The sequence below is a fragment of the Styela clava genome, chromosome 1, assembly GCF_964204865.1.
Source record: "Styela clava chromosome 1, kaStyClav1.hap1.2, whole genome shotgun sequence".
Taxonomy (NCBI): Eukaryota; Metazoa; Chordata; class Ascidiacea; order Stolidobranchia; family Styelidae; genus Styela; species Styela clava.
The window spans coordinates 11,775,222-11,793,119 of NC_135250.1; the positions used below are offsets into that span (position 1 = coordinate 11,775,222).

Below are 17,898 nucleotides of genomic sequence, written 5' to 3' on the forward strand. Positions count from 1 at the left end.
TTCGGAAAATATGATATATTTTCAAAGTAATTGAAAGAATTAAATGCAGATATTATATTTACACGATTAGTTTTGCACACGTAAGATAAATGATTACTCTAAATTAATTTTACACCAATAAAAACATTTGAAAACACATTGACAAAAGTATAATAATGTATTCATTATAAACCAACCACCATTTTATCACCTTTGAAAGCCTGAAATCCCCACTACAGGGAATTCTAAATTTTGACTCTGACGAGTTTGCAAATACAATTTCCTTCGCGGAAACATGGCAAACTTCGATTTCAGTCAGCCGCGGATATTAAGACAGCGTTGGTCTTGGATCCCATATATATTCATTCAAACGCGAGAATTCATTTCAAAATTGACAGACACGGCCACGGGACAGTAACAACTAAATTTGCCAAGTCACGTAAGCATGACCTTTGTTCACACCGTGTTTTCCAAGCCCAATGCGCTTTTGACATATAATTTGCCGGCTCAGTCAATCTTCAAGTGTTACTGTGTCTGGTTTTCAAAGAGAATATACCGAAATCCGAGTTTCGGCAGCCTATTATTATGTCTGCCACCCAAATACAGTGTAATTTGTAATCAGAAACTGCTCAATGAAGAATATTTCATGAAAACTATTTCAACTAATTACATATTTAAGATAAACGGGCCAAGAGCAAAAAAATAACTGTAAAATTATCATCTATTCTATTCAACAAAAATAAAACACTATTAACAGAATTGGTTAAATGCCCAAAATAGTATGGATTCAGATATTTTATAGCATTCATTTACATAAAAAAATGTATTATGTAATGTTGAATTATGACGCAAGGCGACAAATATTTTGATAAGATAACCGGAGGATTGGAAAAAAATAAAATAATAATATAATTATACTGGACAAAAGTGACATAATATCTCAACTTCAAAGTTGGGCCAACGGTAGAAAATAACAGATTGACACAATAACACATAGGTTGGGAAAATATATTGATACCAGTTATATCCAACCCTAAGCAAATATATTTTCAGGAAATCGCCCATATGAAATTATAGTCTGCCAACAAAAAAACCTACTAGACAGATGATTATATGTTCATGGTATTGTGACAGAGTATTGCTGCCGCGAAATGGTAATGATACCCCATACTATCAGCATGAGCATGGAAGTTGTAGAAATTTAAAGAAGTTGAAATTCCCAAAATATCTACCGGTATATTGGAATACTCTCAACCCGGTCCAAAATTACCTCTGAGTCAAAAATTACGATTTCATTCGAAAACATAAGAAATATAAAGAAACACACCTCCTCTGAATTTTATTGCGCAATACCAACTAAACGCAGCTCATGAAAGAAACATTATTTCGACTCAGAATATTTAAATACAAAGATTAAAATATATTGATCGGCCATATTTAATCCACGCACACTTATGGAGCAATTTAACATGAAACCATTCATATAAAATAATCAGTATTTGATCAAGCATGGCCAGTAATGTGCTTAATTTTTAGAGGCATACTTTCAACATAGACAGTAAGTAGAATTTTTCAAATAAATATTTATGAAACAGAAAGATTTGACTGAAAATTCAGGCCTCAACCACCTTGACACTTTGTGTATAATTTGTCATCTAATATTTGTTGATAATTTTGTGTATGAGGATTCATATATATGGTTACACCTAGAAAGATTTTAAATGTAAAAACATTCCATAATTTAATAACAATATAATTTTACTAGTTTTATATAAAAATTTATATCAATACCAAGCATGAACCAAAAATGAAATGTAGTCTCAGTCTGCAGTGATGTTCTTCAAAAATGAACAATTTTCACATTTGTATTAAGTTTGCTTGAATTTGCAGATGATTCCTATTCTACATTATCAAACTTGTCAATTTATTTCCAGTATTCCGTCCCGCGATAATATTGTTGAGGATTTGCAAATCTTTTCATTGATAAGAAGTTCTCTATCTTATTGCTGAATAATTTGAAAAATCGTGGTATCCTTCATGATTATGGTACGTAACATTGCGCCTGACTGGATTAAAATAAGTCCCGGTATAGTAAAATGGGGAAATGAAGACTTCTTTTATAGTCTCATCTTGTGTGTAAACGGATGAATAATAGGTCTCGCTTGGTTCATGTTGTATAGTAGTTACATTCTTGTACTCTTCAGTATAAAGGCCGTTCTCTGTGTTCTCACTATCGAAAGGCCTCACTGGTGACATGACAGCATGAATATATGACTGAACAAAAATAAAATAAACTTTCAATATATTGAGATCTAAATTACTAACATAATACAGTGTGGGCCAAGAAAAACAGAACACAGGCCATTTGGAACATATTACAGAAAGAAAACTACTTTTGTTGAAGTGTCATAGATTACTGAAATTTTTAGTACAATCATAGGTACTCCTGTAGTATGTGCAAAAAGATGGCAGACACAGGAACGTAGTATGTGTATCAGGTTAGAATAAGGTCATAATTTCAGGTACAAATACTACGGGAGTCACTTGGCTAGTCCCTGAACTCGTAATAGAACTGAAATAAGGAAAATTGGAATAAAATTATGGCCTAACCCTAACTTGGTAAACATACTATGTTCAGGTGTCCGCCATCTTGGTGCACGTACTACGGCAGCGCCCAATTATATACACAAACAGAAAATAACGTTTTCAAGTGTAAATTTTCTTAATTTTTGTAGAATTAGGAACTTTATAGGTTCTGTTTTTATTAGATCACCCTGTACCATTTTAAACAAGAATAAACGGCTATTTTTTATGTATAAAACAAGATATTACTGAATCAATTCTTAGAATTTTAGTGAACACATGCTCGAAAAAACAGATTACAAAGCAGGTTATTGTCATTTTGAGTAATGGGAAAATATCATTTGTCAAGTATGCGTTCGGTTTGAAAATACCAGGAAAAGTTCAGCAGTGGTACACAACCTTTCTCTTTGCCAGCTTGGCATGTTAAGATTGTCAACTTAATAACAGAGCATCTTGTCCCTATATCGTGTTGCCAATGACAACATATTTACTGAAGGTCCATCGAATTTAAAATCTAACACAAATTTTGATGATGCAGTTAATCATCATTGAGTTGCTTTGATACACAATAATACATGATGAATGAAATAATACAACTATACTCACATTAAGCCACAAACTCAGGTGTATTAAAAAAATCCCGCAGATAAAACTGATGCTAAACAGTGTGAAAAAATGAAAGAGAATGTGACGTTCGTTTCCCCTAAAATAGAAAACATTTTTAACTTCATAATAAGCGTCATTTTAATTAAGATAATATTATTCAATTAATGACAAACATGCTAGTCGTGATATGATGCCTACAAAAAACATGTTACACGAAATGACTGGATTGTTTATTCGCCTGTAAACGTTAACAGACTTCCCCTTTTCCCCATAAAGTTATATTGCACATGGATTATTTGTTTTTTTATAGTGTGACAAATATCATGGTTAAAGCCTATAAATACCCTGATATTTAACTAATATCCTTGCAAAAGCTGTTTTTGCCTAACAAAATAAGCATGGTTAATACTAATAGTTGTTAATCCAACATACGGCATACAAAGGTTAAATGAGTTTGAGGGAGTGTTCGGCAATGCTAGGAATGTTGATCAATTACTATCTTCCTGACTTTTTACCCTTGCAATGTAAATAAATATTTCAGAAGATGGTTCTAGATAAGACACAACATTCGTAGCTAGGTCTCTATAAAGCTTGTCACCCAAAATACGCCAAGCTACAATTTGTGCTTAATTTTCCAATAAAAATTATTTGTCTCAAAATACAAAATCACAGAAAACTTTTCATATTGATTTAAATACGTGATAAATACATAAGAGGACTATAGAGTGACTTTATCATATAATCCTTGCAATATAGGTGAAAGGTAATAACAGTTACATAAAAGCCCAAAGTGATAGTACCCAAATACAAAAGCACAATTGGCTGAATAAAGTATAGCATGAATAGTGATTTAACTACCGTATTCATATAAGGTAATTCAATATACCAAAAGGTCATATTTAAAACCACTAAAATTTTAATATTGAAGTAAACTGATCTAATGGAAATCGGGTCGCTATATAATGAATATGGAGTATAATATAATATGTTATTTCGAATATTTATGGGAAAAATACTATAAAGGATATTAAAATTCATAGTCATGGGAGCTTATATCATTATTTTAACGATTGCTTGTGACTGTTAGTTTGAGATACATAAAAACTGTTTGGATAATGGATAGCATTCCAACCTTTGGCAAACATTACAGCCAGACCCTATGACTGAATACAAAATATTGACAGAACCTGACACATAAAGAGCAATGACCCCCCATGACACTTGAATGATATATTTCATTAATAAGATAGTGATGTAAAAGAGAGAAATGAATGAAAGCGATTACTCCAATATTAATTCAAGACTTTATATAAATAAAAGGTTGTTGGAAGACATTGCTGGCACGTGTAATATTACGAAATGCTGGGAATGAAATTTCACAATAATACAGTGAACACTTAATTTCAATTTAGAAAATGGTCATTCACCTTAATTATAAAGTGGAAGTTACGAGCATAAAATAAATATAGCAGTGACTAATATACTGCAAGAAAAGTATAGTTTCTTCAACTAGAATCATACCTTATTTCCTCACGTGGTTTATCCTCATCTTTTTTGTTTGGCACTGACCTATCATTTGATGAGTGAGGTGATTCTGTGGATGTTGATACCATCCTATTTCGCAATCTGTTATTTACATCCTCTGCCATATTTTGTTATCAAACAATTACTCGCATAGCTATATAGTGAAGCTATTAAAAAAATTATAATCAGCTGAAAAAGAATATTTATTTGTTATTTATTGTTTATAAACCAGAAACATACATAAGGGATTCAATGACACAAAACATAATCTGTCATATTTTTATCAAACTATTACTCGCATAACTATATAGTGGAGCTATTAAAAAAATTATAATCAGCTGAAAAAGAATAGTTTGTTCGTTATTTATGGTTTAAAAACCAGGAACAATGAATTCGATGACACAAACCAATACGATACAGTATTTCAAATTTAATAAGGCACAAATAGACTTGGTATTTAGGAATATGTCCCAGTCTAGACAGCCTATAGTTATGCCAATCAACAAAAACATAAAATTATTCAATCACATCCTTCAGTAATCAGAATCGCCAGAGGCATGAAAAAATTAATTACCATACCTCGAATGCTCAGAAGATGTCTGCCTTGGGGGCAGTTTGAGAATTTTGTTAAATTTTCATATCTGTAAATGAGATAATCAGATTGGCTTTTTTTTTTAAAGTCACTAAAGTCAAGGCTTGCTCATAAACAACTTCTGGTTTTTATGTCAATTTTTAATAGCGATATTGCCATAGGAAGATAAGATACTTATCACATCCCAGCCCTATCCCATCTGCCCTATTAGGTTAGAGCAGTGGTTCCCAAACTTTTGGAAAAAAATTCCATGACGGATCCCTTGGAATTTTTTTATGTTTTCCAGCCTTTTGCACTAAAACAAAACATTAAAATATCACAACAAAAAACCAATGCGTCGTATAGTGAAACGAACAAAAGAATATGAAGCGCAATTCTCATGACGTGTGGCATCCAGTCTGTTTTGATATTTGGTAAACCTGCAAAAGGGCAGCTACAACTCTGCAGTTAGTAAACATGTGATGGCATGAATTGAACTATCTCTGTGATATCACAGGCCCGCAGCTCTGTGACATCACAATGAAGCAGCGTGATTGAAATAGAAAGTGGAGAATCAGTGTCTCCAGCGGTGATTGCAAAGCAGCAAAAAGCAACAAATGTGTATTTGCAATTTTAAGCACTTCATTTTTGTTTTATCAATCTATTAGCCATATTACAGATTTGTTTCGCGGACCCTCTGAAAGTGCTTGATGGATCCCAAAAGGTTCGCGGACCCCACTTTGGGAACCACTGGGTTAGAGCCTTCGATTTGTTTCCAATGCATGTAATAGAAATCCAACAATTAGTAATTATTCATTCACAAACCGAAACCTGAATTACTGTAAAACCAATATAACATGAAATATTCGAGTTGCTTGTACATTAAAAAAACAGCTAGAAAAAGGATGTCATGACAAATCATGCTTCCTCAATGTCTTGCAATATATCATATGCACTGATGCACATATAATATCCCATGCAGACCAGATAAAACTATGTGTGATGTGTGAAAAGATGTTTTATATACGGTCTTTACTATTTATATACATAGTAAAATATATTTACAATAAATGCTCATCTTTCCATTGTTACAATGTTCTTTGTCAGGGGTACATATATCTCCACACGCACAAAATGCCAAATGTGGGTCTGTAGACAATTGGAAACAATTATTTTATATTATTCTATAAGTGCCAAATAATGGGGTTGACATATAGCCAAACACATTCAAGTTTATTTTGAAGTCAGGGGTAGACCGAGTTAAGCCCAAATCACTTTTTGCTTTTCTGAGGCCTCATTTAAAAATATTTCGAGATTTTCTACTATTATCTCACTAATATAAAATTTAATCAAACAAATAGTCCAAACATACTGTACAACAACCTGTACTTTAGCTTAATTACACTTAATAATTAATAATCTTTGATTAGTATAACAACAATGTATCACTGATTCAACAAACAAAATAATCTTTATATTTCTTTTATAATAACATCATATCTACACATAAGTACCGGTATATTAAAATGCTGTACTGGTCTGCAATCATGTATATATATTTCATATATGGTGTCTCATACTTAATCCTAGATCACTCCAGATGTGACTGACTCGCGACATGAACCATGTTGTATTATCATGATCTATGTTATATGCTTGTATACGTGATGTGATTCAAAACACAATCGGAAAATACTAGAATGATTTGGCCAGCAACAAGAAGTGTTAAATTTTTTCATGTGTCATAAGCTGTATTGCGACACAAACTCATGCTGATACATTGCACCACCAAATGCCAATGATTATGGATTTTAGGTAAATTCCCGGTTGACGTATACATTAGTTATGGGTGTAATTGAGATGTGTCAAGTTGTCAGCCAATGAAATGTCGGGTATAAACTTATTTCAACTTTCTGATAAAATTGGATTACGGATTATTATATATAGATAAATGATGACTACATTTCAATATAATATCGTCAGTCAATCAAATTGGCATTTGGCAATCTACGGTAATTTATAAAAGTTTAATTACAACTATGAATCAGCAAGTTGCTTTATTAGATTTTCTCTTTTATTTGTTCAAATTTTCTATACGGTTTATACCAATTTTTTGGACGCACTAGTAATACCGAATAAATAATAGTTAAGTTATATTCAGTAGATCAACGATAATCAAACACTTTTTTTGAGTTTTTATTTCTATACCCTGATTAAATGTGTCTATGTGTGGTGCGATAAAATATAATCATTTGATTACAATATTGAAAGATAGTAGTGCTACCAGTATACTGAACAAGTCTTCCTGCTACTAATAATAAATAATATGAGCTACAACACAATATATACCAAAGCATCTGTTTATCTCATGAAATACACAAATATATTTTGAACCAGACAGGTTATATATGCGTACATTAGGAGAGTATGTGCCGTAGAGGCTTATCCAATCTCTGCAAATATTTGTTCTGGGAAAACATTGATAGAAACAGTTATATTATTTTCAGTTTGCCTGAGCGGTCGTGAATGGCTTCACAATATGAATATTTACACAGGATCATACTCATAAAATTGAGGCCCAAATTATCGCAGTATGATGAAAAAACATGCCTGGATTGTGACAAACTAGAAGAGAAATTGTTCAATCTCAAAAAATATCACTAGATGTATTATTGTACAAGATGACGAGGTTGAAATAGTTGTAGGCTTAAAACGAATTCCCATGAATAGGCGAATAGTTGGGCATGATTAAAAAGTACATTATCAAAATGTGCTAATATGTGCATAGTTTGACTAAACTGGAACCCGGCATATACAAAAGCCATATTAAAGGTCATCGTATTCATATAATTTGAAACCTAAGACAAGCAAGACCACGCCTGTACAAATCTGGTTAATAAGTATACTATCACAATAGGCTTTGATTGGCCAAGCCTTGGGGGTGGGTAAAGTTTACTTTGCAAAGGGAGAACTCAGTACATCTCTCATTTTGCAGAAGGTCTCATTGGAAAAAGTACCCAAGACCATATCATGTAGTTATCTTTAGTTGAAATGCAATACACACTATACAATAATATGTAAAATATCACAAATTATTATTTAAGAAATGTAATATCGGTAGATAACAAAATAACAACACCGGCGCTCCAAAAGTGTGTGTACCAATATGAAGGTAACTAATTTCGTCAGCCTACTTTACATCAAGTTGTGTAAAGGGACTGAAACCAATGGGTATATTCACTTTGCTAACATAGACAGTCCTCGAACTCGTTATAGAACTGAGATAAGGAAATCTGAATAAAATTATGGCCTAACCCTAACCTGGTACACACACTACACAACTCATAAAAATTTATTTGACAAAGCTGACAAAAGTAGACTACCCTGGTTACCAGTTTATGTTTTTTAAAAAGAAAAACATAACTGTACTGATGGTACAGCTGGCTCAATCATTCCATTTTTTTTAGCCTCTGAATCTGGGGCATCATACAGTCATAGGCATGATATTATTATTATTATTGATTTGAAGCAATTCCAGGATAAAAAATAGTTTAATCAACAGTTAAAATAATAATTCGGATAGCGCGAGGTGATTGCACAGCAAGGCAGTATCGCTTCCATTAAAAGCATCTCTTTTATTTTTGCGTATGTCTACAGCTTCGTAACACAAATAATAACACTCTTGAGGTTATTTTATATCATACTGTCATAAGGGTAACAGTTTTAGTTCGAGTACTTTGAATCTAAGTAATCGCAAATATGTCAGGGTTCTTTAAAGTACCAACAATATATATCATAATAGAACATCTTTGCATTATTTTCTATTAAAAACGCAGATCTGAGATGTTCCCCCCCTTAATTATTGCTTTTTTAAAAATTATGCACAAACGGTACCAGCGGTAAATTTTTTGTAATAAAAAAATATGTATCTGAGTGTATATCTATGTAACAAAAGTAAATTATATCAGCCTTAGTATATTGGGTATTTTATGCATTCCTTCAATGCACTTTTTCTGATTCATTAATATTATTTAATGGCAATTTGTCCTGTAGTCATTCCAAATTTAAATGAAGTTAATGAGGATATGATGTCATCACACTAAATAAAATCAGATTTGGAAAAATTCGATTCGGAACATTCTGATTCGAAAAAATAAAATATTTGAAACTCACATCCCTAGTCAAAGCCAGAGCTCAAACTACAAATTTATTAATATTATTTATTATCATTGATGTTAATAATACTATTTACTAAATTGAAGAGAAAAATCAAAAATTCTCTCTTTCAGTCTCAAATTTTCTTCATACATGAGATAGCACAGTCATACATAGCCTATTGATTTAATGCTGTAATGTAGACTATTGAAACAGAAGAAAAATCATTTCTACAATCAGACAATCTTGCTTGAATTTTTTCGGCTACAAAATACTGAAATAGCTGGACTAGAATAGGCTACAATCCGTTACAGTAGACAGGTGGAGTTGGAAATTCTATCTAGTTCTGGTGAAGGAACTCATATTCCTGTATTAAGTTAAGCTGCTGGGTAAAAGGCTATTTTGATTTCAGATCTCAGAATCCAGAATCAGTTTACCAGGTTTACAGCCATGCATAACTGCATACTGGTACTGGTAGCGGTACCGGTAATGCTGCAATTCACATCTGCACTGTCAGGCGGCTGGATGGTATATTCAGATATTATGAACAATGACATATTTTGGGTTGCACCTTACAGCTATACAGGTCCCTACCGTACATCCATAACTGCATAACGTTTCCAGTCAGTCAGTACCGGTACCGGTACAGCTACAGTACCGGTACCGTACCGTAATTCTGTATGCTGGTAGTTGGTACCACTAAAGAGCATCGTACAGACGATACAGTCATACCTGCATACCGGTGATCTTATGACAGTAGGATAGGATTTACATATTTATCCCGAGGGAGAGGAAAGCCGATAAGACGGCTTATCCATATGGCGAACCACGGCCTCTCGTCCCGTTACCATTCCAAGTCGGGTAGGTATGGGATTAGTTTTACTGTATTGTTTGTTTTCGGAAGCATTGACTTGGTGGTGGAGGAAGCCGTACCGGTACCGGTAACCGACCAGCGGTTACGTGAACCACCCAACGACGGCGAGGAGTTCAGCAATCCTCTCGCACATAACCATCCCTGCATGGGATTCGAACCTGCGAACCCACGCAGGGTAGTTAGAGGTGCGGTGGCGAGCGTATTCCTAACGCTTAGCCCGTTGACACACACCGCCACACAGAAGTACTGGCAGCATGACATACCGTATTCAGGCAGGTATTGTTAAATCTCTTCATGCTCTCAAGCACAAAAAAGAAATCTGCAAGCAGCGCGAGCAACGGTCAACGAACGACCACTGCAGCACTGGCAGACTGGACACTAGCCGATTATAATCAGTTTGAAGCAATACCGATACCGTGGTAGCCTATGCACATTCAGACATTGGGCTACCAATGCCTACCATAACTCAAAGTACCGTACCGTAAATGAATAATAAACACCGTGTAGAAGTTGCTCTAACTAAAGTCGAACTGATGAAAACGCTGCGCTTGTTTACCATTAGTCTAGCTGGTTCTGGAAATCGCAGCGCACCGCATCTGAACTTTTTTTTTTAGTTACATAACAATCAAAACTATCTAAGAGTAATCTCTCATCTATTACTCAATTTATTATAAAAAAAAAAACACACAATAAGGTAGAAATGAATCAACGCACTGATTTTTCCATTAATCCACCAATGATGGTGTTCAAATACAATATTTTTCTCGTTTGTGGCATACAGTTCAAATGTCCTATCATATTGGCTTTCCATTGTGTTCTTAAAACACTTTGATTCTTAGTAAATCTATCATATTTAACAATGTTTCTGTACCGCCATATGCAATATTTGCCAATTCCAATAATAAGCAACAAATTTTCCTCTATTATATCTTTTAGCAGAACAATATTTTGTACGTTTCTAAACATATTATCAATTTCACACCAGTCCCAGAAGTTTTTTGTAAAATCACAATTTACAAATAAATGATACACTGTTTCAGTTTCATTTGAATCACAGAGAACACAATAGCCATCCTCATCTTGAAACCATGACTTTAGTACAATTCCTAAAGGTAAAGCGAAATTTGCTATCTTCCAATTTAAGTCTTGAGTTTTTCTGGGTAAGTCATAAAATCGAATTTTATTCCAATTCACATTTGAATATTCTGTTCTATACCAGTCATAGAAGCGTTCATTTAGGGTCCTTTTTCTATTTGTGACTTCGTCACTCATCAGTCTAATATAAAGCTGCTTGGTTTTGGGCTGGAATTTTGTATCAAAATTGTCAATGGATATATTATTATACTGTTCGATGTTGGTTGAGACAAGTGTCCAATTATTCATGTTAATTAAAATATTCTGTTTAAAAGTTCTTACCCTACTTAAAGTTTGTTGGTTAATCCCCGAAGTGTTTTTAGTCAACATAAGCACTATCTGAGAACATTCCACATTAAATAAGTCACCCAATGTATGTATCCCCGTCCTAATCCAGTTTCTATAGTCATATGGATAAATAATATCACCCAATATAGGGTTATACCATATGTACTCACGAAATATGTCTACATAAAATGGTGGTATAGCACTTGGTATATTTCTCAGTGGGAACTGCAGGAAGAGATTTTCAAATGAATTTGTCACAAAAAGTCCATTACTATGTTGTATAAAGTATTTAGCTAATTTGGTACAGGGTCCACTGTGACCATGTAATAATTTAATACCCCACTTGAGTTGGATAGCTTTAATTTTCTTTTCAAAATTTACTAATTTTATCCCTCCTTCTTCAAGATCAAAATACATTTGGGTTCTGCTAATCATTTCTGTTTTGTTATTCCAGATATATGACCAAATTAGATTCTTAATGGATTTTATGATTTCTCCCGGTACTACAATACATGATGCTAAATACCACAATTTTGATAAAAGATAACAGTCAATTATTATTTTTTTCCCTTTTAGACTTAAAGATCGTTGTTTCCACAAGGTTAAGGTTTGTTCTATTTTTGGTACTACAGATTCCCAATTTTTAGATTCACATTCTTGCACATTATTGCTAAACCAAATTCCTAATATTTTCAAGCACGAATAGATTTTAATTTTGTTGAAAAATTTGATACGAATGTCTCGATATTCTCCAGCTAATAAAATGCCACATTTTTCTAAGTTCAATTTAGTTCCAACAGCTTCCTGATATTGCTGACATATATGGAGTAAAAAACCTACAGAGTTAAAAATTTCTCATTAAGACAGTGGCATCATCTGCAAATTGTTTTATTTTTTCTTCTGATCCATCTGGCATTTCGAATCCAATAATATTTTTGTTTATTCTAACATTACATGCAAAAACTTCTGCGAAAAAGATGTATAAATATGGAGACAAGGGACACCCTTGTCGGACTCCCCTCTCAATCTGTATATATTGAGACATGAATCCATTTACTGAAACTCTACTAAAATTTCCATTATACAAAGTATATATACTGGAGATGAACTTATTTCCAAAATTTAAGTGTTTTAAAATTTTAAATAAAAACATCCTGTCTACTGTTTCGTATGCTTTTTCTTGGTCTAACGAGCACACAATCAGAGGTTTATCTTCAATATTAGCATCCGCATCTGAACTTCGGAAAACAGACTGTGTCAGGGTTTTACGCATCGTTATACACGTCACATAAACAATTTGATATTTAACAACAGCAATATAAAATATGTTATTTATTTATATATGTCTAAATTTGCCTCTTACAAGGGCAACATCAAGGCAGGGTGGAAAACAATTAATGAACCAATCGGTAAAAATAAAACCAATTCTTGCCCTTCTGTTGAACTCGAATGCAAGTAGTATGCCTACGCGAATTGCAAATAAATTTAATGAACACTTTTCCCAAGTGGCTCAAAGCTTGATTGACAATATTCCGCAACCATTCAGTTGTGATCAACGACTAACATACCGGGTTGTGATATATGAACCACCTCTCATCAAGGAAGCAAGAATGCTCATCCGTGTTTTAGAGGCCAATTAAATCATTAGAAATCAAAAACATCATAAGCGAATTGGAACCAAAGTCAAGCTTTGGGATCGATGGAATTCCATTCAAAATTTTAAAATATATATTAGGATATATTATTGATATTTGATATTCTTACATATATATTCAACCTTTCGCTATCTTCTGAACTATTCATTGAAAGCTTTAAGACAGCCAAAGTTCGTGCTGTTTTTAAAAAAGGGTAGTGTTTCTGATCTTGAAAACTATAGGCCTATTAGTCTTCCTCCGCAATTTTCCAAAATTCTTGAAAACATAATGCATAGCAGGATGTCAAATTATTTTGAAAGCAATAATATTTTCTACTCGCATCAGTTTGGTCTCCGCAAGCTCCTCCACTCCTCTGCTATGGCTGCTAATGTCTTGGTACGTTTCAACGATTAATGTTTGAAGAAAAGTAACATGCTATTGGAATATTTCTTAATAAAGCTTTTGGCACCATTGACCATTCTATTCTTTTAAGTAAGCTTTATCACAGTGGAATAAGAGAGATCCCACTCAATTGAATCCGGAGCTATCTGCAAGACAGAAACCAAGTCGTGCAATATGACAATTCATTCTCTACAAATGTTTGTCTCATGAAGCACGGAGTTCCTCAAAGATCTTTACTTGGCCCATTGTTCTTTCTAGCTTATATAAACGACATGCCTAGGTTTCTGGACTCATCTGAGTCAATCATGTTTGCTGATGACACAGATTTGATTTTCTATGAGATAAACATAGAAGATTTATTCACAGTTGCAAACCAAGAACTAGCCAACATTCACAGTTGGATGTTGGCTAATAAATTGGCATTGGCATATCTCTTAATGCCAACAAGACTAAATTTGTACTATTCCATCCAAGTAAACAAAAGAATGTAAATTGCTTGAAACTTTTATTGCCCAATGGCAAAGACATTGAAAAGGTGAGTGTAATAAAATTCTTAGAAGTTATCTTTGATGAAAATCTATCTTAGAAATCACAAATTGCACATGTTATTGGTAAAACAAAAAGATACTTGGCAGTTGCTGCCAATGTTTCCAGTGTGTCAATCAATCGGCTTTACTAGGGATGTTTCAATCATTATTACTCAGCCACATCCGATACTCTTGCTCAGTTTGGCTCCATGGGGACAAAACAATCGTCTCGAAATTGCAAAGTACTTGTAATAATATTTTAAGAATTGTCTCTGAGAAAAAAAGATGTGAAAATGTAGACTGTAGAACAGCGTTTCCCAAACTTTTTCGGCCACGAAACACTTACACTTTTTATTTCTCCTCGCGGAACACCAATAAATGAAAGGGTAAAATTGATAAAGAAAAACGGTAAAAAGGAAGCGGTTCCCAATGGGTTCGTCGTGGCGAATTGCCAAATGCGCCGCGAAACATAACAGAATTGTGTTAAACATACCTAAAATATGATTGAATTTTTTACATATTTCATTTAATATTAGGGTTTTATTGTTTCTTAATTTGAATGTTGTGTATATATCAACAAATTCATTTTGCCTTGCAGCAGTTTATTTATCTACTGAATCGAGCGAACATGAGTAATTTTTTTATCACTTCAAAGTAAAACCAAGCAAAGATGGCGGAAAAAGAGTTGACCATTTGCCTTTATTCTTTAGACCTATAGCAAAACCACCAAAGGATTGCTGCAAAGTTGATAATGAAGTTAACAGTTGAAAAGCTAGGCCGACGGTTAACGAAAATGCCACTACCCTGCCTTAGCAAGGCCGACGATGACGCGATATTGAACGGTCAGTTGTACGGCAACTTCACGATTCTTAGGTCGCCATGGCTACCCATTTAGACGTATTTTTGATTTGTTTTCCACGGAACACTCGGAAGACGCTCGCGGAGCAGTCGTGTTCCGCGGAACACAGTTTGGGAAACGTTAGTGTAGAGTAGAGTGTAGACCAGTGATTCTCAAACTAGGGTTTGAGAGCCGCATGCGGCAGTAAGCGTTTTCGCGGCCACTTTTCACCTGGAAAAATTTTATACATGGCTGTAATCATTGGCTTGCTTTCGTGGATTTTCAGTTTTCGTCGCTAATTTCAAAATTAAATTAATTTTATTCTGAGTTTTATCCTCTGCCTTGGATTTGATCTTCCTTATCACCGCTTGTAAAATAGTGAACGGTAACCGAGATGCAGATATTTATCAAAATGATAATCGAGTTTCTCATGCTTTTCGATGGTGTCGGTGTTATTTTAGTATTAGATAGATAAACCTACCAAATTTACGATTGCGTGAATCCTGAATGTAGATTTAAAATTGCGATTAAATAAATTGGCAATAAAGGCATTATTACTAGGCTTTTGTGCCTAATAGAGGGTCAGACGCTAATTTTGACTAAATCCTTCAAGTTTTAACTTTTTTTTTTCAATAAAACAACACTCCGATGGTTATTATAGCTTAAATACTTATTGAGTAATGCTCAATTTCCTTTACGGAAGTGTCATGCCTTAAGGGTTAATTATTACTTCCCAAATGCTTCAGAATTTGACAATTGTAATCATTTTCGATGCATGATAATAATCATGATAATAGGCGCAACAATTCGTGAACGAGTCAGTGTGCATTGTTACAACGAAATTCACATTTGATTTTACGTTCTACTCTTGCCTCAACGGCCATGCATGGTCGAATAAAATGTTTACATATTCGAAACATTACCTGGCCAAGGATGGAAAGAATCACTAAAGAGCTGATACAAAGTGATTTGAAGGGAGTAGAACAAAACATTTCTTATATGGTTACAACTTAATGAGTGTTTTCATACAAGTAACTCATACCAGACGCAACAATTGGTAAAATTTGGTAAAACTTTTGCTCATTTTTAAATCCATGCTATTTATATAACTGGAGTTTTCTAACAATCTAAAATCGCCTTTTTCACTATGAAACGGCGAAAAGTCATTTTAACATTTAATTTTAATCAACTTTATGTTCGGTAATGCAAGAAATGGCTAATGACATGTCATAAAGCACGCGGAGTTCAAAATCTGGGAAATTTATTTTAAATTCCTAATCTGGTTTGACGTTTCTAAATTTACTGAACGGTTGGTACGTTTTTTTTTACAAGATATGGAATTGAAACGATACGTTAAGTGCAAAGATAGCATATAACACCATAACCCAAAGACAACGATTTTTCAAATTTGTCGTTTTATTCTGATAGCGAGCGCCGTTGGGAAATCTCGCACAATTCACGATTGAGTTGGAGACGCGCGAAGTCGGTGTCCAAGCAGAGCGGCGCAGGTCCCGTGATACCGGGTATTCGAATAGTAAAATGCATTCGAATATTTTATTATTCGAATATTTTTCCCAGCCCTAGTTGTTACGTGTGTTGTTGTTGCGATGACTTGGTATTTCAAATACGCGCTTAAGGTTTGTTGCTATTTTACCTTGCGTTGTTTGTGTGCGCTCTTCATAACTTTGAAGTTTGAAATGCGGCTCTGAGACTAAAAAAGTTTGAGAACCAATGGTGTAGACCATTACTTCAAATCGCTAAATGTACTTTAAGGTCGAAGATATGATGAAATTTGAAGTATTGTCATTAGCTCACATCTTTCATAATAAAACGCACTATCAAACTGCTCTGACGACATACTTGTCAAAAATATCTCCAACCGAAGAAGTAACTCCGATATAAGAATTGTGACATAACTAACGTCAATTACTCTTTTTCTATGAACTAGTGAAGTGTGTCGCAAATCAGTGGTAAATGAGCTGTCTCCGTTGAAAAAATGTTTGTAATAATATTGAATATGAATTTTTACCCATGACAGCCGTGCTGCCAAACCGGGATATTTGAGTCAAACCGGCCGGGACAGCTTGTCAAAACCGGGACGTATGGTAAGTCTAAAATAACGCACTATCAAACTGCTTTGACGACATACTTGTCAAAAATACCTCCAACCAAAGAAGTCACTCCGATTTGTTCATACCCTTCAAGAGTAAATCTGTGAGCCAGCATTCCCTGTGTGTTTACTGGATCCAAACTTGGATTCTCCTCCCTATATTTGAAAACGTTGAAGTCTAAAAAAAAATTTTCAGAAACAAGTTAGGTCCTATCTAGTCTCCAAATATTAGAAATTACTGTTTCGAAACCTCACTGATATTTATTCTTTTTGTATGAAATTAGCTACGCGTTAATAGTTTTGAAGCAATCAAACACCAAAACTCAAGAAAATAATAAATTCTTGTTGACGGTCCATGACAAAAAGTTGGGACACTCCTCATTTGCACATTTTTATTTTCATTGGAATGTTAACAGCTATAGTAATCCTGTTATAGTTTCTGTAACTACTGTGATTAAAAGTGCTGTGGAGCTGTTTTAAACCTCGGTATCTGACATAGCCTACTTTGATGCTATTTTCTATGAATAGCTGTCCACATTCTGACAATTGCACGGCCATGTTTCTTTTCGTGGTGTGGGATCATTTTTATGCTTTTGTTTTCTGCTTGAGTAGTGATATATCCTGATGAGGATTGTAGACAGCATGATGTAATTCCTGCAAGATTTCCAGGTAT

The 17,898-nt window shown here is 34.0% G+C and overlaps 1 protein-coding gene across 1 annotated transcript; it reads right to left on the reverse strand.

Moving 5' to 3' along the window:
- On the reverse strand, nt 1-5,394 carry LOC120344420 (uncharacterized). The gene is made up of 4 exons (XM_039413653.2): nt 5,272-5,394; nt 4,690-4,881; nt 3,169-3,265; nt 1-2,253 (listed from the first exon to the last, which is right to left on the reverse strand). Exons 2-4 carry the CDS (start codon nt 4,815-4,817, stop codon nt 1,975-1,977), a joined length of 504 nt encoding a protein of 167 aa, XP_039269587.2. The 5' UTR covers nt 4,818-4,881; nt 5,272-5,394; the 3' UTR covers nt 1-1,974.
- Nucleotides 5,395-17,898: the final 12,504 nt, after the last annotated feature.